At 30.9% G+C, this 23,445-nt stretch overlaps 5 protein-coding genes and 1 pseudogene across 6 annotated transcripts, besides 3 other annotated features; 3 read left to right on the plus strand and 3 right to left on the minus strand.

Moving 5' to 3' along the window:
* Positions 1–172: 172 nt before the first annotated feature.
* Positions 173–263: a mobile genetic element.
* Positions 264–304: 41 nt separating this feature from the next.
* Positions 305–406: a mobile genetic element.
* Positions 407–1,477: 1,071 nt separating this feature from the next.
* On the minus strand, positions 1,478–2,004 carry TVAGG3_0155650 (Chain Y Ribosomal Protein S24e; the record flags this gene model as incomplete). The annotated part of the gene is made up of 1 exon (XM_001330317.2): positions 1,573–1,995. The coding sequence occupies one exon, from the start codon at positions 1,993–1,995 to the stop codon at positions 1,573–1,575; it is 423 nt and encodes a 140-aa protein (XP_001330352.1).
* Positions 2,005–2,849: 845 nt separating this feature from the next.
* On the plus strand, positions 2,850–3,388 carry TVAGG3_0155660 (Chain Y Ribosomal Protein S24e; the record flags this gene model as incomplete). The annotated part of the gene is made up of 1 exon (XM_001330318.2): positions 2,870–3,292. The coding sequence occupies one exon, from the start codon at positions 2,870–2,872 to the stop codon at positions 3,290–3,292; it is 423 nt and encodes a 140-aa protein (XP_001330353.1).
* A 1,184-nt stretch (positions 3,389–4,572) lies between these two features.
* TVAGG3_0155670 (protein of unknown function, DUF4108 family) lies at positions 4,573–5,016 on the plus strand (the record flags this gene model as incomplete). Its single annotated transcript, XM_001330319.1, has 1 exon — positions 4,573–5,016. One exon carries the CDS (start codon positions 4,573–4,575, stop codon positions 5,014–5,016), a length of 444 nt encoding a protein of 147 aa, XP_001330354.1.
* Positions 5,017–7,093: 2,077 nt separating this feature from the next.
* Positions 7,094–23,445: part of a mobile genetic element that runs on past the window's edge.
* TVAGG3_0155690 (phage tail repeat-like family) lies at positions 12,552–13,298 on the plus strand (the record flags this gene model as incomplete). Its single annotated transcript, XM_051224794.1, has 1 exon — positions 12,552–13,298. One exon carries the CDS (start codon positions 12,552–12,554, stop codon positions 13,296–13,298), a length of 747 nt encoding a protein of 248 aa, XP_051109780.1.
* Positions 14,833–15,986, minus strand: TVAGG3_0155700 (annotated as a pseudogene). The gene has a single exon. A coding segment is annotated over exon 1 (1,154 nt).
* TVAGG3_0155710 (Prim-pol domain family) lies at positions 16,500–17,141 on the minus strand (the record flags this gene model as incomplete). The annotated part of the gene is made up of 1 exon (XM_051224795.1): positions 16,500–17,141. A coding segment is annotated over one exon (642 nt), but the record flags the coding sequence as incomplete, so codon positions are not given.

The raw sequence follows: 23,445 nt of genomic DNA on the forward strand, positions 1-23,445 counted from the left end.
GTCAATTCGCTCAGCGAAAGCTGAGCTAGCTACCTTCTCGAAAGAGCAAGTATGAGGTAAATAAGTGTGAAATAGAAGTTGACATATTCATGCTTATTCAAAGATTTTAAACAATTCGAAATTCAATGAAATTCAAAAGACATCATTTACTTCCCTGACTGATCCACAAAATGTCAAGGATGTAAGTTTATGCGAATAGGGCAATATTCCTTATGAAGTCTCTCATTCAATGAGAGACTTCATAAGGAATATTGCCTTAAAGTGCTCTTACTACCCTTCCCTAGTTCTTGAAAGTGTAGGATTCTGTAAATTTACTCGAATAGAGCAAAGTTCTTCCGAGGTCTCTCATCAAATGAGAGACTTCATAAGGAATATTGCCCTATTCGCATAAACTTACATCCTTGACATTTTGTGGATCAGGGAGTAGTAAAACATCGTATGAGGGATAATAATATAAAATCGTTAGAGGATAATACTGATGTGGCCTCGCTTCTATGCTCAAGCAGATGTATTGTATAAATGTCATAACACTTTTGAGTTTTGGGTTGTTTGGTTGGTGACCGTATTCAATCAACAGTGAGATATGCAAATTATGGAGAATATTCAAAGAGTATATCTTCTCTGAGAAATTCATCCATATATACAAGAATATGAGAATCAATTAATAATTATAAAACATCAGAATTATCCTTTTCCTACCTTTATTACAGATATCTCTCAATAAATTATAATTAATAAACATTTTCATTATTAATATAATTTCAATATAAAAAAAAAAACAAATAAAAGGGGAAAAATTTCAAATTTTGGGGACAGTTTAAAAAATTCGTGCCAGTTGCCAGTTTCCCAAAAAATTCGTGCCACTGGCTGTGCCAGTATGCAGAAGCCTATTCTTTCATTTTCAGAACTCACGATTATGCAATAAGAATATGTTCAGTATCATCTATTTAATGGGTGGATAGGCTGGGTGCATAACATACTTTTTAATAATGATTTTACACTGTTTCGCGATTCAATTTCATTGATAGTGGAGTATTTAAAGAACCAGACTCCACTTATATAAGATAATGGCTAATGTATATTAAACATAATGCACACATGTTCATCATGAATTGTAAAAAAATATTAAATTCAATCAAAAATGTTAGAGAAAGATTGTAGATATATATATGTATGATGTAGTGTGTAGATGGTTGTCGTTTGATTCAATGAATAAGAACAAAATATGATTGATTCTTGGAAGATTCAAGAAAAAAAAAGAATTAATATGTCAATAGAAAACATCAAATATATTCTATGAATAGATGATTATCATATACAATTTTGATGTATATGTATATGGTTTAGGGAAAAAAAAGTCATAATGTTATAAATATATCAGAAAGAAGTAATAGAGATATAGATAAAGTTTTGTAGTAAGAAAAAAGAGAGTAGTTTGTAAGATTTCATAGAAAAGATTTCGTGTAATAGTTCGTTCGTTTGTTTGTTTGATTTATAAGGAAGTAGTTAAAATATGGCCTTTTACTCAAGAAAGGATGAGTGTATTGACATTGTAATCTATATTTATCAAATTTAATGTGAGCCAAGTTCCTCCTTGCGCTGCTGGCGGCGGATCTTGTGTGCTTCGGCACGCTTGCCGGAGCCCCAGACCTTAACTTTTTGGCGGCGAGCGTTCTTACGCATACGACGAGTAACTTTGCCCTTCTCGGCAAGACCGGCCTTGATCAGGCGGTGCTTTGGTTCAGTCTTCTTAAGGGCATCAAGGCTATCGTAAACAAAGCCAAAGCCGGTTGTGTGGCCACCACCAAACTTTGTCTCAAGACCAAAAATGACAACAAGGTCTTTGTTGGCCTTAAGGCGGGATGCAACTTCATCCTTGATCTCGTCGCGTGTTGGAGCTTTAGCACCAAGATGCTGCATATCAATAACAAACTGCTTGCGGTCAAGAAGCTTGTTGACAATGTACTTGCGGATGTGGACACTGACCTTTGACATTTCCAAAAGGCCAACCCAAACCTCCAGACGATAAAAATTTACAAATGAGATCTTCAATAAATACTGAAAAACGAACCTAAAAAATGCATACAACAAAGACACACAATACAAAACCATTATGAAACATCAATAAAATATACTTTCAGATTTGGTTTGATTTTATACGCAGTCTTTGTAAGGTCATGAATGCCGACACCTGAATTCCATCCACCCATTGATGATTTGGAGTATAGCCTATGTAACATTTGTATATGTAATTGATTCAAATTATTTTTTCCCAATGTTGAATCATAACATTCCATTTCATTTTATTCAGTCACTGTTCCCTCTTTATTAATGCACAAGCAACATGATTAGTACTCATACCAATAAGTTGATTTAGCTTGTTATAATCTAATAATATTTAAGTTTGGCAAGTTATATCGCTAGTTTAATTTGAACACAATAAACCAATATGAATCACAACAGCAGTTTTTCTCATATCTTTATTGAAATTGAATTTGAACAAGCTAAGAAAGGAATTCCTTCTAAGTTTAGCCAAAGCCCTAGATAGATGAGATAATAGATTATGCAATAATGCCATGTAATAGATCATGACACTTTAAAATGGACCTTTGAAAAGATTGCATATGTTACATAGGCTATACTCCAAATCATCAATGGGTGGATGGAATTCAGGTGTCGGCATTCATGACCTTACAAAGACTGCGTATAAAATCAAACCAAATCTGAAAGTATATTTTATTGATGTTTCATAATGGTTTTGTATTGTGTGTCTTTGTTGTATGCATTTTTTAGGTTCGTTTTTCAGTATTTATTGAAGATCTCATTTGTAAATTTTTATCGTCTGGAGGTTTGGGTTGGCCTTTTGGAAATGTCAAAGGTCAGTGTCCACATCCGCAAGTACATTGTCAACAAGCTTCTTGACCGCAAGCAGTTTGTTATTGATATGCAGCATCTTGGTGCTAAAGCTCCAACACGCGACGAGATCAAGGATGAAGTTGCATCCCGCCTTAAGGCCAACAAAGACCTTGTTGTCATTTTTGGTCTTGAGACAAAGTTTGGTGGTGGCCACACAACCGGCTTTGGCTTTGTTTACGATAGCCTTGATGCCCTTAAGAAGACTGAACCAAAGCACCGCCTGATCAAGGCCGGTCTTGCCGAGAAGGGCAAAGTTACTCGTCGTATGCGTAAGAACGCTCGCCGCCAAAAAGTTAAGGTCTGGGGCTCCGGCAAGCGTGCCGAAGCACACAAGATCCGCCGCCAGCAGCGCAAGGAGGAACTTGGCTCACATTAAATTTGATAAATATAGATTACAATGTCAATACACTCATCCTTTCTTGAGTAAAAGGCCATATTTTAACTACTTCCTTATAAATCAAACAAACAAACGAACGAACTATTACACGAAATCTTTTCTATGAAATCTTACAAACTACTCTCTTTTTTCTTACTACAAAACTTTATCTATATCTCTATTACTTCTTTCTGATATATTTATAACATTATGACTTTTTTTTCCCTAAACCATATACATATACATCAAAATTGTATATGATAATCATCTATTCATAGAATATATTTGATGTTTTCTATTGACATATTAATTCTTTTTTTTTCTTGAATCTTCCAAGAATCAATCATATTTTGTTCTTATTCATTGAATCAAACGACAACCATCTACACACTACATCATACATATATATATCTACAATCTTTCTCTAACATTTTAGTAGTATATGAGTACGGGTTTAGTGACTTTTTTTGTAACATCTATATATAGACGATGCATTAAAATATATTTATTTATAAATCATTAAAGAATTAACATTAATTTTAAAATAATTTATTTTTTTATCTTTTATAAAAGAAGCTATATATAGATGATGTCAGATATTCCGCGATTAATTAAACATTGTTTAAATCCTGAATGGGTTAAACTTCAATTTAAAAATGAAGATTGTGAATTATTAAATGAATATGAAAGCCAAAATAAGCTAATGAGGTATAAATATAATGATAAAGAATATTTAATTTCATGGAATCAATGGAGTCATAATCAAAGACCTCATAAACGAGAAGAAGAAATTGAAAATAATGAAATGGAAATCATTGATGACATTAAAGAGGATGGAATTCCTAAATTTTGTAGAAAAACCTTTAGAACTAAGTTAGGAGCATATAAACGTAGAGTATTAAATCCTGAATATCTTAAACATCAATTTAAAAAGGAAGACTGTGAATTATTAAACGCTAATGAATATGAAAATGCTAAATCAAAACTGAGATATAAATATATTGGAAGTGATGAAAGGTGTAAAGATAAAGATAAAGTTTATTCAGTTTCATATAATAACTGGCACACGTTGGGGATAAGAAAACATTTAGGAGATTATGGTAAAAGTTCTGAATTCTTTAAATCTAGTATATACGAGAGAGTAAAAGAAATTAGAAATAATTATTTTCATGAATAAAAAAATAAACTTTAAAAATTCATGTCTTACATTTTTTGAATAATTTATTTTTTTAATTCGTATGAAAATGAGTGGATCAAGATTCGTAACCGTCAATCAATTAATGGATGTTCTTTCACCAATTCTTGAAAATGTTAAACAAGTAGATGTTTATTTCGATGATTATGTAGAAAGTATATATTATAAAGGTAAGTTTAATATTAAACCTATTGCTTTTGCATTTGATAATAAATTAATTGAAAATGCAAAAATTTGGGAATTAATTCCAGATATTGAATTTATAACAAATATTAATGATAAATGGTTTAAACGAATTCCAACCACAAAAGTTCTTTGTAAATTAATGATCAAAACTGAGGAAAAAGAATTTAACGGGTTTAAATATCATCCAAATAAAGTTTCAGAACTAGAAAATGAAAAACTTCAGAAAAAATTAAACGATAGACTTTCAAATGATCGTATTGAAAAAATAAATAAACTAGCAGAAGTTGCATTTAATAATGAAATATTTGATGAATATAACCTTGAACTCAGTGATGGACTTTAAGGACCCGGGCTCAACGAGTCATGATTTATGAAATCAATAATTTGATTTATTCGCTCTTCAATAATTTCTATTCTTTTTGTTAAATCATCAATTTTCATTAATGAGGTGATTCTTGATTGAGGAATAGATTTTAAACTAACAACACCTTTTATTTTTGAAATTTTGAATCCATGACCCTCCGGGTCTTGGACTCTGTCCTCAACTTTAAACATTTTATTCAATTTACATGTTGTCAATTCTTCAAATAATTTTTTATTATTAGCATAATAGTCATTAAATTCATCAACAGATGAAAAAATTTTTATTTCAGTAATTGGTTTAACAACGTTTATTTTTTGTTGAACATTTTCACTTTCATTTATTTCTTCCTCCTCTGTTTCATTTATTTTTAAAATCGGTTTCATTTATCATTAAATAAAAATTAGAATATAAGTGATGAAATATATTTTTTAATTAATATTAAATCAAAAATGGCGGCAGGATTCTTTAAAAAATTATGGGATGGAATTAAGAAAGCTGCAGGTTGGGTTCATAAAAATATTATTAAACCCGTTGCAAACTTTTTGGCACCAGTAGCGAAAACAGCAGGAACTATCATAGGTGGAGTATTAGGTACAAAAGCAGGTAATCCAGCGATGGGAGCACAAGCAGGTAACGCAATTGGTGGAATAGCTGAAGGAATACTTAATAAAATAGGGGGTAGATAGTGGAAAAATAAATAAATATTATTTTTATCTTAGTATCGGTTGTAGTCGACGATAAACCTTATCTCCTTTATTTAATACTTCCCTTACCGGAACATTAGGTGCTATTTGTTCAGCAACGTCACTAATTGCTTCTTTATTCTTAAATATCCAATTTGCTCCTTTCTTAATCCCTTCCCAAACTTTATGCGCTCCTCTTTTTACTTTATCCCACAGTTTCTTAAAGAATCCTGCAGCCATAGTTGATTATTTCATTAAAATTAAAAATTCATTTTCATCTTTTAATTTTGATTTTTTATTTAATAATAAATGACGACTAACTATTTAGTGCCAAACACTAAACCGATTAATGGAAATGTATTTCATTCATTCGAAAGATAAATGAAATATTCGCAAAGAATGATGGAAGAAGATATTATAGAGAACTTGAAAGTTCATGCTATGACTCTGATGCTCCATATTTTGATGATAAACAAACTCATTTAAGAATTACAAATCCGGCTCATGATGTGAACCAATTAGGTGACACATATATTAAACGCAAAGTTAAAGCAACTCTAGTTTCAAATAAAGCTTTCACATGTGATGCCGCTTTTAAATGCATGCGTTTATTCGTTGGTTATAAATCATCAAATCAAAGCTTTAAGCAATTAGAAGTAGAAACCGAAAGAGGTGATGCTGGTTATCTTCAGATGGATTGCGCCCGTGAATCTTTCGCATTTGCAACATATAAACCAAAATCAGAAAGGAAAGTTAAAAAGTTTGTTCATTCGTTATATAATAATGTTCAAAAATATGATAACTCAGTATGTGGTAAATATATTGACCCTTCAGAAGTTTTCAAGAAAGCAAATGAAGAAGTTGATGTCACTTTTGATATGATTATTCCGGTAAATGATTTGTTAGCATTTCAGGCGTTCGATGATTATCCTAAATCATTTGGTGAAATCATTCTTAAATATTATGTTTTCAGGGATACTTTAGTATTTTGTCAGGTTGACCCGTTAAGAGTTGCTGATTTACAAAATTACGTTTATGAAAAGATAACTGATGAAAATTATGAAAAGATTATGAATCATGTTTATAAATATGATCGCAAATTCCAACAAATCGGACTTCCTGCCAAATTAATTACAAGCTTAGCCACTACATCTGCTGACGCAACAGTTGAAGACGTTATTATTTCATGCACAAAGATGGAAGTTTTAGAGGATAAATGCATTACACCAGGATACGGTTTAATTGAAGAATCAGTTAAAGCAATACCACGTTTATTCAGTAAGGAAGATCCATTCATGATTCCAGCTCAACATATTGACGTTCGTTCACTAAATGGAGGTTGCATCACTCCTGAAGGTATTAGCTCAGATTTCTCATACGCTCTTCATAATGTTACAGATGTTGTGTTAACATTTCCGAAGAATGCAATGCAAAGAACGGTTTTAGAAAATCCAATGCTTCGAGTCTTCAGGTCACTATAGATTCCAGAAACTTCCCCGATCAAGCGATGACCACAGTGGGTGACATATTCTTTACACGTATGCTTCAAGCTTCTGATTTAGATGGAGTGAATGAATGCACAGAAGAATACGAGGACTCATTAACTAGACCACTGAATGATGATAATGGCACACCATTAGCTAGAACATGGAAAGACCAAACTTCATTCTTATGCACTATTCCAGTTCAACGTGATGGAGCGGGTATATTCTTTGATGGATTAGAAACTTTCAACTCACAAGTTACAGTACAAGTGAAAGCTTATCCAATCATTCAGGGTGTAAATGACACTTACTGTTCAAAAGTGACAAATCCTCCTCAGGTTTGGTTTACTAGGACTACATATTGGACATGGACACCGGATGAAGGTTTGAAATATCATCCAACAGGTACACCACCGCAGTATAGAAGTTCATATGATGAAATATTGATGAATAGAAATGTATAAAATTATAAATTTATTTTTGATTAAATGGATTTAAATTCATCCACCCCTTATGAAGAATTAGCAGGAGTATATAATACATACGTAGATGATATGATTAATGAAGCATTGAGTGATAATAGAAATGCTCTATCTAAGGAAAAATTAATGAAAATTCCATATTCTGAATGTTACTTAAATTCAATCACTGCAGCAATTGGTAAACAAAATAAAGGTAAAACATTAACGATATTAAAACAAATTATCATTATTGCTAACACTTCACCCTATTCACATGTGTTAATTTATATCAACCGTTCAGGTTCACCTTCAGATGATACATTTGAATCTTTAAAGCATTTAATCAAAATTCCAATTATTTATTTATCACAAGAAGAAGCAGAAGATTATTTAAAAAACTTTGTAATGTATAAAGAATTATATAATACAATCAAGAAGCAAGGATTAGAGGATAAAATTATTGATAAACAACGGGATGAATTATTTGAAACACTTTCTATTTCAAATTTTGATAGAGAATTTTTGCATTCACTCATTTTTCTAGATGATGCGGTGAAATCAAAACTAATAACTAATGAGAAATCATATTTTAATCAATTATTAACTCAATGTCGACACATTCAGTGTTCATTCTTCATGGCTGTTCAATACTTTAAAGCATTAAGCACAAACATTAAATCAAACCTGTCCACCCTTTTCATTTTCAGTGGTTTTAGTCGTCAACAGTTGAACGTTATGCTTTATCAAGTGAATTTACCAATGAGCATTAATGAACTTTACACACAATATCAACAATTAGGAGAACATGGAAAAATAATAGTTGATTTAAATAAAGGTTCCATTAAATTCGAATAACTTTTTATAATTAATTTTTATTTTTTATTTATAATTAAACATGACAGAAATTGCAAATCTTCTACAGGTTCCATTAAAACAAGGAACAAACAAAAAGGGTGCATATAATAGAACTATGAAAGTTCCAGACGGAATGAAAGAATTAGTCCACATTGTTGCCGGTCTTCAAAAGGATGTTAAACAAATGAGAAACGTTTTAACATTACCAGAAGCTCAAGCATATGCCAAACGTCACGGACCAAATTGGGAAGCACACGAAGCAGACATTACGGGTCCAAATGGAAAACCTGATGGAATAAATGAAGTTTTCGTTACTGATGGTCAAGGAAATATTAAAGTCATAAATGGGTATAAATTAACAATGACGGATTATCCTAAACGTAAAGCATATAATGAACATTATCCTATGCATTTGAAAATGAAAATCTGTTAAACAATACATTGGAGAAGGTGAAAATGGTCCAATTAATTCATACCGTTAATCCATATTCTTACTTCAATGAAGAATTAAATGCTATTGAAGAGGGACCGGATGGATTACCACGATATTCTAACCAGTTTGATGGTCAATATGCAAATTTAAGACCTGAAATTCCAGCTAAGAAATTCTTTAAAGTTGCTTTATTCGATCCAGTTTTCGCAAATGTTAAAGATGAACTTAAACAGCAATTCCAACCAATTATAGTAGCAAGAATTGCATCAGGTGCTTTATCTCAAGCATTCAAAGATTTAATTAAGAAACCATTATATCAGCAACGAGGTTTAACTTATGATTTAGTTAAGGAATCAGATAAAAGAAAATTTGAGAAATCAGATGATTATAAGAATGCAATTAATGAATATATTCGGTCTATTAATTTCGATGAAAATGCTAAAAATCAACTTCATGAACAAATACAGGAAATAATAGATTCAAAAGTTCCAGCAAAATAAAAGTTTAAATATATTTTTTTATTCGAATATAAATGAGAAGACGTTTCACTAGTCAAAAGAACACTAACGCAAAAGCAGAGATTACGGTTGGTTATAACGTAAATGATGATAAATCACGAATTATTCAAAATGTTAAAGTTAATGTTAGTCCTGAATTAACAAGGTCAGCAACTCAACCAAATTTATTAACTCGTGACTTACCGAAGAATGAGGAGAATGAAGAAAACCGTGAGAATGGAGACCCAATCATTTTATCTGAACCTGGTAAAGAACCTGTTGAAATTCCCACTTATCCAACATACCCCCCACCTCTTTCATCAAACATCGAGAACCCAGGAATCTACGATTACAGTCGCAATGCGCCATATAAAATAGACATTAATTCTGAATTAATGAAAATTTACCGTGATATCATAACTGATAATTATGATTCAATAATAAATTTAATTGACCAATCCGGTTTAATTATTTTACCTTATGAATCATTAATTCACATTATCGCCATTCTTTGTGATGTTCAAGATTCAGACGTGAAGATTCAATTTTTCATAGATGATGAGGTTTCATGCTGCGGAACAGTTGCAAAAATAAATCCTATAAAGGATATTAGCACAATTAAGATATCAAAGAACGGAACAACAACTGAACTTCATTTAACATATAATGATATTTATAATAAAATAGTTGATGAATATAAAATATCACTTGAAAAATTCTTTGTTAAGGCTATTTAATATTCAAGCATTAACATTATCGAATAATAATCCTTTGAATCATAATCGATAATAATTGACCTTTCACCAGTTTCTATCGTTTGTTTTATTTCTTTTTGTTCCCCACTATCCGGATCGGTCATTGTAATTGTTTTTGTTATAGTATCAGCTTTATCTTTAACTTCAATCTTTTTTCCATCGGGATATTTAAACCAAAATTCCAAAAATTCGATATTGTCAATCTGTTCATATTTTAATCTATCAATTACATTTTTAATACCATCTGAAAATCTTATGAAATGGTCATTATATGGGTTTGATTGAACTAAATTTGAATGAAGTGAAATATAACCTGATGATGAATATGACATCGACTCATATTTTCTGAAAACACTAAAATTTATAACATGAATGAATTTCTTATTCGTTGAATTTATGAATTCTTGAGGTAATCTTATTCTAGTTTTATTTATCACTGGAAAATAACGCTTTACCATATTTTTAATCGTAATAAAAAAATGTCAATTATCAATATTATTTCGAATAATAACTGTGAATTAAATTTAACAGTTAGCGGAATTTATAATGTTACTCTCGTTTCTGTGAGTGGTAAATTTAATCCCATTCTTTTAGACCCTTCAGATTATATATCATTTATTAAAGATGACCATGAGCCGCATAGCGGCGGGGTAGACCTAAAAACGTATGATATGTATATAAATAATGTGATAACGAAATGGGATATTAACATGATTTTAAGTTATTTAAATGAATCATTTATCGTATGGTATGAAGAAAATTTTAAATCAAAACCTGATAAACTTTTTGAACTTGATGAAATAAATAACCTTATTAAATTTCCGCTGAAAATTAAATTTTGTACTCCTCGTCTTCGTTCATTGTTGGGGATATTAAATTTTGAAAAAGATGTTGGGGATGTTTTGTATTCTGACACTGGTTCTAATTTCATTTTAATCAAATGTGATAAAGTTAATACCCCAATGAGATTTTCACATCAAACATTAGACCCTAACTCTTACCCATCAATACAAAACATTTTATCCATCAACTTAAACATATTTTCTTTATCATATCCGTTTCAATTATCCGGGAATTCATTTATTCTTCATTCAAAAGATTTATCAAATATTAAATTTAGAATAACTGACCTATTTGATTGTGATTTAGAATTTATGAATGAAATATTATGGCAATTTCAAATAGAAAAAATAGCTGATGAGATAACAGATTAAATATTTATTTTTAAATCGTAATAAATGATTAAACAACAGCAACCACAGACCATTACATACGCCATATATGCATATAATTCAAAGACGGCAGAACAAACGCAAATGTTGAAATATGGAGATTTGGAGATAGTATTGAAAAATGACCATTTCGAATTCGTTTGCAAAGGTGGTGCAGTGATATCAAATATAAAAGAAATTTTATTTATGAATTCAAAAATTAAAGGAATAACGGATGATATAACATCAATTCCACCAGAAGAACAAAGATATTACGCATTAAATGCATTTCCTAAAGTTTTGAAGATTGGAAGATTTAATTTAAATGAGGAATTCATAAAAGGTTTCCTAAATGACATAATGAAGAAAGCAGATAAGGAATATGTTAACGATGAGTTAGCAAAGAAAGCAGATATCATTGTTAACGATGAGTTAGCAAAGAAAGCAGATAAAATTATGTTAACGATGAGTTAGCAAAGAAAGCAGATATATCATTTGTTAACGATGAGTTAGCAAAGAAGGCAGATAAGGAATATGTTAACGATGAGTTAGCAAAGAAGGCAGATAAGGAATATGTTAATGAAAAAGATAATGAAATTATAGAAAGGGTTGAATGGTATCATGAACGGACATCGAAGATTCTTAAAACTAAAGCTGATACAGGATGGGTTTCAGAATGTTTAGACCTTAAAGCAGATATATCATTTGTTAACGATGAGTTAGGGAAGAAAGCAGATAAGGAATATGTTAACGATGAGTTAGCAAAGAAAGCAGATAAGGAATATGTTAACGATGAGTTAGCAAAGAAGGCAGATAAGGAATATGTTAACGATGAGTTAGCAAAGAAAGCAGATATATCATTTGTTAACGAAATATACCAAAGTTTAGTTGGAACAAAAAATATTGAAACTATTGTTGGCGACTTTTCTGTCAATGAAGAAAACAAATATTTTAGATGGGAGTTTGTACAGTCCTTAAGAAATGGTATACGTATAAACTCATTCCGAAAAATAACAATGAAATGTATGTAGGCTATATAAAGAATAATGGCACACAAGTTAAAGTTCCATTAGACAACAACTGCTACTTAAACTTATATGGAGACGAACAAAAGAAATATTTAAGAGTTTATGAAATGACGGATATGACATTGTCTAACGTAGCTCCAGCACCGTATTATTATGACTATGGTGTTGACGCACATGTAGACCCAAAAAAGCAAACATTATATTTAGATTATTATAGATATAAAAGATATAATGCAATAGAAAAAACGAGAATAGTATACTATTATGAAGATGACAAAAATAAATATTATAGTCAAGATTTTACATACCCTGAAAACATAAGATTATATTATAAAAAATATTCTGACACAAACCAGAAGAAACCCGAAATAGTTACACTATATTTTAAGTTCAAAAGAGACAATCCTATAATATCTCATATGTTTGATTTAATGAACCCAGTAGGTTCTATTTATACATCTATGGATGTGAGAGGTCCTCAAGCAATGTTTGGTGTTGGTGCATGGGAACAAATAGTCGACAGGTTTTTGTATTGTGCAAACTCTTCAAAGGAAACAGGGGGAAGTAAAACAATTACGGGTGAAAATTTACCTGCACACAGTCACTACATAGATTTAAGCACATCTCAAGCAGGTTGGCATAAGCATAGATATTGGGATTGGTCAGGAATGACAAAAGGTAAAGGATATGATGTTAAAGATGATGTTAAATTTGCCATAAATTGTTACTGGAGTGACACTCAGGGAGAAGGAAACCATACACATCGCGTTTCAGGATATACACAAACAACGGGACAAAGTAAAGATTACATGCCACCATTTATGACTGTATTCGCATGGTATAGAGTTCAATGAACGCTCAATGTTTGTGAAACAAACTTTAGGAGCTCCAAAAGAGCAAACAGCATAATTTAAATTTTTATTTTAGTATAAATGAAGATTCTACCATATGGTGTTATTGGAAGAGATAAAGATGGAAACCCAATATTTGATCCAAAGTTAAAATTAAAGTTACTGACAAGACAACAACTTGAAAAGTTGCTGAAACCAAAACAGAATGAAAAATGAGAAAATGAGAAAATGAGAAAGAAAAAAAATTTAAATTATGCAATTTTATTTTTATCATAAATGACCAAATTAATTAAGCCAACTATTTCTAAATTAATGATACCAATGAAATCATTTCATGGAGTACTTATCCCAGGTTCTTCACAATTAGCCGGGGCAAGTGTTGTGACTCAAGGTGGAACATTAGCGAATCCATTCAAATTATTAACTAAAGATGAACTTAATAAAATGATGATAAAATAACTGATAACAAAATTTTATTTCACTACTACCATAAAAACAGGTGAAAAAACAGGTGATATCTCACCTCTTCACCTAAATTATGGGCTTCGCCCTTGCCGCTAGCGGCATATTTTAGGTCAAAGCTTCCACGAGAGAAAAGATTCCTCATTCGCTAAGGATTCCAAAAATGAAAAAATCATTGATTTCGGCTGAGAAAAAACAGCAAAACCCTTCTTCCACGGGAACAAAGAAATAAAGAAGAAATAAAGAAGAAATAAAGTAAATTTTTTATTTATTCCCGTGGAAGATAGAGCACTTTTATGACACTTTTATTCACGACAAACAAGACAAATAAAGAAAATAAGAAAATACGGCGCTGTCGCGGTTCGAACCACAGACCTTGACCCCTCCATAACACCACCTTAGACCACTGTGCTACGTAGCCTGTCGACATAAGATTTTATAAATTGCATATTTGACGTAAATTTATTTCCCAGTTATTCAAAAATAATTATTTTTGAAGAACTGAAGGTGCTACCATGTTACCATGTGCTACCAGGTCATTTAACTTCTCTGAAAAAGTGTGACAACATGACATTTTGACAACAACACAGGAGGAAGGTAGTTATGAATTATTTTTGAAGAACTGAAGGTGCTACCATGTTACCATGTTGACAACATGACATTTTGACAACAACACAGGAGGAAGGTAGTTATGAATTATTTTTGAAGAACTGAAGGTGCTACCATGTTACCATGTGCTACCAGGTCATTTAACTTCTCTGAAAAAGTGTGACAACATGACATTTTGACAACAACACAGGAGGAAGGTAGTTATGAATTATTTTTGAAGAACTGAAGGTGCTACCATGTTACCATGTTGACAACATGACATTTTGACAACAACACAGGAGGAAGGTAGTTATGAATTTTTTGAAGAACTGAAGGTGCTACCATGTTACCATGTGCTACCAGGTCATTTAACTTCTCTGAAAAAGTGTGACAACATGACATTTTGACAACACAGCAGGATTAATGCAAAAATAAATTCCAATCATACTTTATAAAGCTAGACCTTCAGGTCTCGCCGCTTAGCGGCTCATTTACAGGTATTTCATCATCAGTAAATGATTCCTCATTATCGTTTGGTTCAACCTGTTTATATAATCCTTTCATTTCTTCTTTCAAAACATAATACCATGTTTGTTTACCGTCTATTCTTCTATGTTTCCTATCACATTTATCCTTAATACTCATTTGAAGTTTTTGTCTTTCATTGTCTTCATGTCTGATGGTTTGCAGAATAGAGCATTTTCACACGTCATACCTGCACACAATTCATCATAATGTGTATTTATCCATACATCTAAAGGATTTGATGATAATTCAATTAAATCTTGTTTGGCTTCAGTCATCGGTATGATTCGTACATTAAATGATGAAAGGTCATATTGCATAAAATACGTCAGTAAATTATCATAAAATTCCTTTGTGCATGAATCCATTAAATTCTTGAAGTAATCAAATTGACCCTTGAATTTACCATTAACTCTTAAAACTACGTATCTTCTGTCTCCAACTTCAATTTGACAGGGTAGACGTTGTTAGTTACGAAAATGAAGTTTGCAACGTTCTGAGCTGTTCTTCTGGGTTGATTCTTTTCATTAATTCTTATCTCATTATCCGTAATAATTGATTTCAAAGCGTTGAAGTTTGCGAGTCTGTCTTCACCCACATTCTTGAGTTCATTAAGTACAAGAAACATTTTATTTTCAACTACTGAATTGAAATTACCCGTTAGCTCACTTATTTCGGTAATGTTTTTACATGAATAACCAGCGAGAAGTTCAGAAATAATGTCTGTAAATCTGTTTTTACCTGTTCCCTGAAGTCCTTTCAAAATAATTGCTGTTTCATTCTTGATTCCGGGATGTTGAATCATTGATGCAATCCAGCCGAGAAGGTATTTATACACTTCATCGTTATTATCACAAATGGCTTCTTTAATGAAATTCATAAACATCTCAATTTTTGAGTAATCTGTTTTTCGAGAACGTTGTATTTATAACCTTGAAACGTTGAGAAAACATCTGGGGAATCAGATTTAAAGCAAACACCCTTAACGGTTAATGAAGACAATTGATTTAGTAGTACATCCCATGCTGTTATGGTTTTACCTTCTTCTTTAAATAATTTAATCATTTTGAGTGACTCTTTCATGTTTGACTGAAGAACAAATGATATTTGATTCATTTTGTCGTGGATATTATAGTCCTTTTGAATGAAATATTTATTTCCACAATCTACAAAACGGATTACACGTGATAAATCCTCAATTACTTCAGAACTGTTTTATACTGATGATTTTCAGCCTTGCGTCTAATATCTGTTATCAAAAACGAGTCATCAAGTTTGATATCAAATGTTATTTTTGGCTTACGTAATAAAGGTAAAACATATTCATCATAATATTCCTTTTGATATAGTTTTAGAATCTTCACTAAAACAAATGGAGAAGTCATTAAATGTGCATATCTACTACGTGCTTTTTCAAAATTACTTTTTGCATTTTCTGTTAAACTGCAGAAGTTATAAACGTTATCGTATGCTTCATTAATTAAATGATCCGGTAACGAATTAATAGCTTGAAACAGTGTGAATAATGTTATTTCTTTTTTCTAAATTCATGTTTCCACCGTCATTATGTACTTCAAAATCACAGATGCCATCAACTATGCTCTGAGCTAGTTTATCGTCAATGTTTACATCTTTGTTTTCATTCATGATAGTCTTTATTTCTTCATTCTTCTGTTCAACTCTTACCTTAATATTCAAATCATTTAATATATCATTCACTGTTCTAGTTAATGTTGAATCATAACTTCCACGAATGAATGAGTATGTATTGATTGGTTCTGTTGCATTCTTGCGAACTCTTGAATCAGCCATAACCACTAAAGAACGCTTTGAATCATCCATAGAAGTCATGATATCAATATCATAATCATTGCAGGAATAACATTTAATCATTCTGTTCGAGGTTGAATAGAAGAAATTAGTGTTGCAATAAATGTGAAGACCTCCTGAAGCGGTTTTAACGATAACATCTTTATCCGAAAGTTTTGATAAAATGTCTTTTCTAACTGTTTCTTTAAGTTCATCATTGTATGATTTATTGATATCAACATCTATAATCGTTAAATTTGAAATTTTATTTACTAATAAAGCCATACCAGTTTTCCTTCCTCTTCCTCCATCATGTTTGAGGTAGTTATGTAAATCAATCTTGTTTTCACCAATTCTTTCGTTGAGGGTTTTAGTTTCTGCCACAACTAATTCCTCAGCTAATGAATCAATGATATTTTCATCAGAAACGATATAGTTGCTGTTGTTGTTTGTTGCTGTCATTTATATAGGAATAAAAAATAAAAATAATTTTAAAACTAACTTTATTTTTGGGCTGCATCATATTTCCTGAACTGTTGTCAAAATGTCATGTTGTCACACTTTTTCAGAGAAGTTAAATGACCTGGTAGCACATGGTAACATGGTAGCACCTTCAGTTCTTCAAAAATAAGTCATAACTACCTTCCTCCTGAACTGTTGTCAAAATGTCATGTTGTCACACTTTTTCAGAGAAGTTAAATGACCTGGTAGCACATGGTAACATGGTAGCACCTTCAGTTCTTCAAAAATAAGTCATAACTACCTTCCTCCTGAACTGTTGTCAAAATGTCATGTTGTCACATTTTTTCAGAGAAGTTAAATGACCTGGTAGCACATGGTAACATGGTAGCACCTTCAGTTCTTCAAAAATAATTAATTATTGAATAACCTAAAAACATTCACGATAAAATAAGTGATAACAAATTTTTATTTTTATCATAAATGAATACCCCACAAGCTCAAAATTTACCACGAATCATAACAAGGGAGGAAATGATAAAAATGATGCAAGAACATGTTAAAAATAACAAACCACTAAAATTGAGAAAATGTGGTTATGCGGTAATGATGGAAAGAGAGATGTTGTCGAAGAGGAATAAAAATTAAATTTGGATAGAGTTTAAAAATTCATCTTTATTAAATTCATCTCTTCCAATCAATTTATTTATTCTATTAAATTCTTTTATTTTTGCTTCACTCAGTTTAAGGATTGAACGATAAGTTTCTAATTTTTCGATTATTTCTTTCCTCTCTTTATCGTTTTCAACCCCACCACATTGTGGCTTCTTTTTGTAATAACATATTTTTGATTTAATTCTGTTTAGTTTCTTTTTATATTCATCGTCTGGACTCTTGACTGCTTCGTTGTTACTCATTTCTTACGAAATAAAAAAATTAAATATTATTTAAATATAATGGAGTAATAAAATAAATCGGAATTTCTATTAATTTATTGTTCAACTTCAACTAATGCATTGCCGTTAATATATCTAACAAATTCAGCTATTGTGTCAAATCTTCGTCTTCTTTTTGTCATTGATTTATCAGTTTTTCCATAATCGAGATGAATCAAAACTTTATCCCTTGTTTAAAATTCATGAGCCCGAATTAATTTGTTCACGTTTAACATCATTCAACCTTTCCATTTGCTTTCTAATATATTCCCATTCTTTTGAAATATCATTTTTCATTTCCACCGGTTTCATGTTTATTGTTCTATGCCATGTATTATTGTAATAATATACTAACTGCTGTATGATGGAGTCATGATTTCCATCCCAGTATATCTGACCATTAACCCCTAACGCATCTCTAAGAGTTCTCATTACCGCATCAACTATTTTATTATGAAACGTATATGGAGAGGATGAAAAGTAAAAATTAATTTGTGGGAAATAATGAGCCATAGCTGCCTGAAATCCTTTATCACCATCACCCCTTATATTATCTACTCTTTCATGATCTAGTAAGTATTGAATAGCTCTTCTTGTTTCCTGTTCTGTTTTCCCTTTCACCGGAATGCAATATAAATATCTGGTGTTAATGTTAATGGCAAATAAATAAGTAACGTTTCCTCTTGAATATTCTAAATGATCGATTTCGTATGAATATGGATATGGTGCAAATGAAGGGCGACTAAATTTTTCCTTTAACGGTTGAATTTTTGGGTCAGTTGGTTTATTTAATATTTTGAAATCCTTTTTAAAATCTTTTTGCTTCTTTAATGTTTGAAATGGATATAATAAAGTGAATGATGAAGGATTAACTGAAGGAGGAGGAGGTACTGTCGTTGGAGGGTTTGGTGTTGCAGGTGGTTTAATTTTATCTGCTTTGATTTTGGATTTCATTCCCCCCTTCATTAATTCTGGATGTATTCTATTCATTTGTTTTAAATATGCTGTATATAAAGGTTTGATATACTTTCCCGCTTCGAGTTTATGTTGAAGGATGAATTCCAAAAGTTGATCTTCATTTAAAAGTCGGGCTGAATATGGTTTAACTAATGAATCATAAATTAAAGCTTGTGCTTCATTTATGGTCTGAAGGACCTGGGCGTTTTGCACCTTTTGTTTTTGTTCCTTTGGTTTTTGCGGCTCAGGATTATATAATTTATATAATTTATATAATTCATCAATATCTTCTTCTGTTAATACTTTATTTTTGAAATCTTTCAATTGTTTAAGTTGTGATTTACTTTTTCCCTTTGAATATTCATTATTTTTAATTTTGTCTTTAATTTTAGAAATTATTTTATCATGATATTTCAAAACTTCATTTTTATAATACGAATAATAATAATCCATATCATCACCCGTTATATTGTTATCATGTTTTTGGAGATATGATTTTAATTCATAATAATTAAGAAAATTTTGATTAAGTACTAAATCATCAATTAAATTTTTTAAATCTACGCTATTCATTTATATAAAAATAAAATAAGTGTTTTAAGGGTGCCCGCCTCTTTGAATCATAGTATCAAAACCATTATTTACGGTTCCTTTTGTCTCTTCTGTGGCATTTTATTAAATAAATGGCATACAACATCCATTTTCACAACATACAGCCTTAGTGTGTGCTCCTGTTAATGCAGTCTTACCGATTGTTAAGCGAGTCATTGACCCGTTTTTAAGTTGTAAATTAATATTCTGACCATCAAATATCACTTTATCATTTATTATATCCAAATAATTTTTAGGTGTTAATTGTTTATTTTGTCGTAAACTAACTCCTTTCATTTTTTGTGCAATCTTTTTAAAATCACTTCCATCAATTGAACCGTTGAATGAAGTATAACACTTAGGACATAAAGCAACCATGTTATCACCTTGTTTCTCAATTGCTAAACCCAATAACTTCTTCTCATGTGCTTTTTCTTCAGCTTTATTCTTTAATTTAGGTTTAAATTTCTCATTAAAACAGAAGAAATCAAAAGGTGCGAATTTGTAAATGTTTTTATCATAAAATTTTTTATCGGTTACAATTGCTTGAAATGCTTGAGTGTTAGGAAGATTTGGGTCGCCAGCGATTGCCCAATAAGATGAATCAGTATCACCTTCAATGAAATGAAAACGATTAACATCCATGCATTTATACATAAAATCATAAATGAAAACCAAATACCAGTATTTTGCGTTATCTAAAGTGAAGAATGCCTCTTGTAAACATGTATCACATCTATAAAATCTATCTTTAAGCATCACTTGATACGTATCCTCTCCTATTTCTCTTATGTTTTTAAACTTATTTGACATACATGCAACGCGTGCCTTCTGTGCATTCATTATTTTAGTCTTTGCGTAATTTTGTGTATTCATTGCATCGTAACCATATGATCCATTAAGTGAAATCTTGCAAAATAAACTTTTTCCTTTATTTCCTTCTAATTCAGCCTTTTGTCTTTCGTTCATAAATTCATTCGCAAATTCATTAAAACAAGTATTTTTCGTAAATGTTAAAATTGATTGAATGTCATCAATGATAAAATGAAATCTGTCTATTAGATACCAAAGATAATAAGAAGAAAATGGTTGATATTGGTTGTGTGTTGATGCTAACTGAGTTAATTTCCTCTGTTTCTGGTCAACTGGTAGATTGTTTGATTTCATGTAATTATACATAAAACACCAATTGTTTTTTCATCTGTGATAATATCAAAGTTTCTTATTATTGGTAAAAAGTTTATGTAATCATTAATGTATTTTTCATCAATGTGACCCTTTACTTCAGCCACGAATAAAGTATTTTTCTTCTTAATTATTCCCAGTGCTTTTGCTTTCTTTGTTGCTGTATCACAAATGATAACACCATTCAATCTTCCCGGCATATACATTTTATGGTCAGTATATTGAATGAAATCATGAGGATTAGATGAAAATGATGAAGGATATAATGAATTAAAGTCAACACCAACGAAATGAGTCATAATGTTGGAAGTGTCCTCATTTGATACAGTTTTAGTTTCTGGATTATATGAAAGTTTATTAATGTGCGTGATTCCTTTAAGATTTACTCTATGTTGAACATTTGATAAACCACCAGTAATTCCATTACGGAGGATGTGATAAGCTTCAACTGAATCTAGAGTCATTGGTAAATTATTTTTTAATGTATAATTTCTTAAATTGATTCTTAAACGTTGAACATCTTCATCTTTATTTGATTTTACGACATTGCAATAACAACACATTAACTGACAATTTTCTTTGGTATGTGGTTTTTCATTATCGATTCTATCTAATGTTGGTTTATTAGCATATGTAAACGCTTTACCACACATTTTGCATTTAGATGAAAGGATTAAATCGTGATAGTATTGATAGTCATCCATTGAAACATTGTTTTTAGTATCCCTTTCTGCTTTTTCATCTTGTTTCTTATATGAATCAATTTTATATTTCCAATACTTTTTTGTTAATTCAAAACTTGATTCCACATTTTCTTCTTCTGGATATGTTTCGTTAGGATTGAAGTTCTTATATGCTAACGCGTAACGAATCATTGATGCATTCGATGATAAAGAAAGATTATGAAGCATGTCAATTTTATAAACAAATGTTTCTTCAATAATTTTATCAATTGGGTCAATCATAATTTCAACGTCTTTATTGCAATAATGAATAAAATATTCTAATCTATTCTCAAAATTTTTAGCATCATTGAGATATATTTGATAATCTGAATCGGATATTGTTTCTTGAGTTAATGCTGAATAAAATGAATCTTGAGTGAATGGTTCCACTTTATATAATTCATCTTCGTAATTCTCCCATGTGATGAATTGATAAGGGAAAAAGGATTTAACACGTGATTTATTGTTTCCGAAATCTTGAGTGAATTGGTCTAATGTTCCACCCGCTATATAATTTCTGATGTCAATAAATCTTAATTCATATGGACAGTTTGTTTTCTTTACAATGATTTGCTTAAATTGAGAAGAAGAACCCAGCATTGATTTTATTTTCCATTTTGCAGTGTTTAAATCACGAAGAATTAAATTTAAATCAAACTTTCCCGAATTAAAACCTATGATATTCACTTTATTGAATTCCTCATCTAGAAGTTCTTTAAATGCTTCCTTCTGTTTTTCATTTAATGTATGGACAAAGTCCCCGCCGTTTGGTCCGTTTGCGGCTTCATTAATTCTTCATATTGTTCAATATTTGATTTAGCAACTAATGAACAGGTTGAAAATAAAAATTCAATCCAATCAGAGATGAACGAATCACTTGATGTTAAGCAAAAATTCCTCGTAAATGTTTTATCACGGTCTACGACCTCGCCGCTTCGGTCTGAAAGACCTTCAGGACTCAAAGAGTCCGTTTGCGGCTTTATTTTGACAGTTGATGATACCATAAATGGTTTTAAGTAAGCGTTCAAAGTTGCACATTCAGAAAGTTGAAGTTCTTCTTTAGTCTCTAATGTTTCGAAGTCAAAAGTAATATAATATCTTGTTGGTTTATAATATTCCTGCAAATTATGTGCTAATAGCCATTGATATATCTTCTGTTTCGTGATATGTGGTGCATATGGTTGTTGTGTGTTTTGCAATTGAACGTCTTGAATTAATCTTCCATTATTTTCTTTACATTTCTCACAATGCTTTAAAAATCTTCTTTGGTTTTTCCTTTCTGGGTCATCACGGATAGAATATACTTCTTCTTTGCAAAAGGGGCAAACTTTATATCCTGTGAGTGCTTCAACGTCTGTAATTCTGTCAGCGTGAAGTTTTCCACATGGACTCTGTGTTAATAAAATATTTACTGTTTCAAATTCTGGATCTATCATTATTGATTCCACTAATGGAAAGTCTACCTTATTTATGTCTACGTCTTCTGGTTGAGGGTCACAATAATAAAAATCAATATTAACGTTTAACATTCTTGCTAACCTCTCACTTTCTGATGAAATGTCAAATCCTTCATATGCATCTATGGCTTCATTTAAATAACTTCTACGAGTTTTAGGATTAACACCATCAGGAATGTTATAGAAGCGTTTAAATAACCTTCTACCTTCGGCTCTTATTTGATTATCATTCATTTTAGCTGTTCCGTTTTTGTTCATTTATGTAAGAATAAAAAATTAAAAAATAAATAAAAATAAAGTTTATTTTTTTTAAAGTCCAGGGCTAAAGTCCATAAAATGAATTAAGAACACATAAATTTTTATCATCTGCGACGTGACGAATACATTTTAATTTACTCAAGAATGCGTACCCTGATACATTAAATCTAATTCCTGTCTTATTTAATTTCACAACTTT

This window comes from Trichomonas vaginalis, chromosome IV (assembly GCF_026262505.1).
Source record: "Trichomonas vaginalis G3 chromosome IV, whole genome shotgun sequence".
Taxonomy (NCBI): Eukaryota; Parabasalia; order Trichomonadida; family Trichomonadidae; genus Trichomonas; species Trichomonas vaginalis.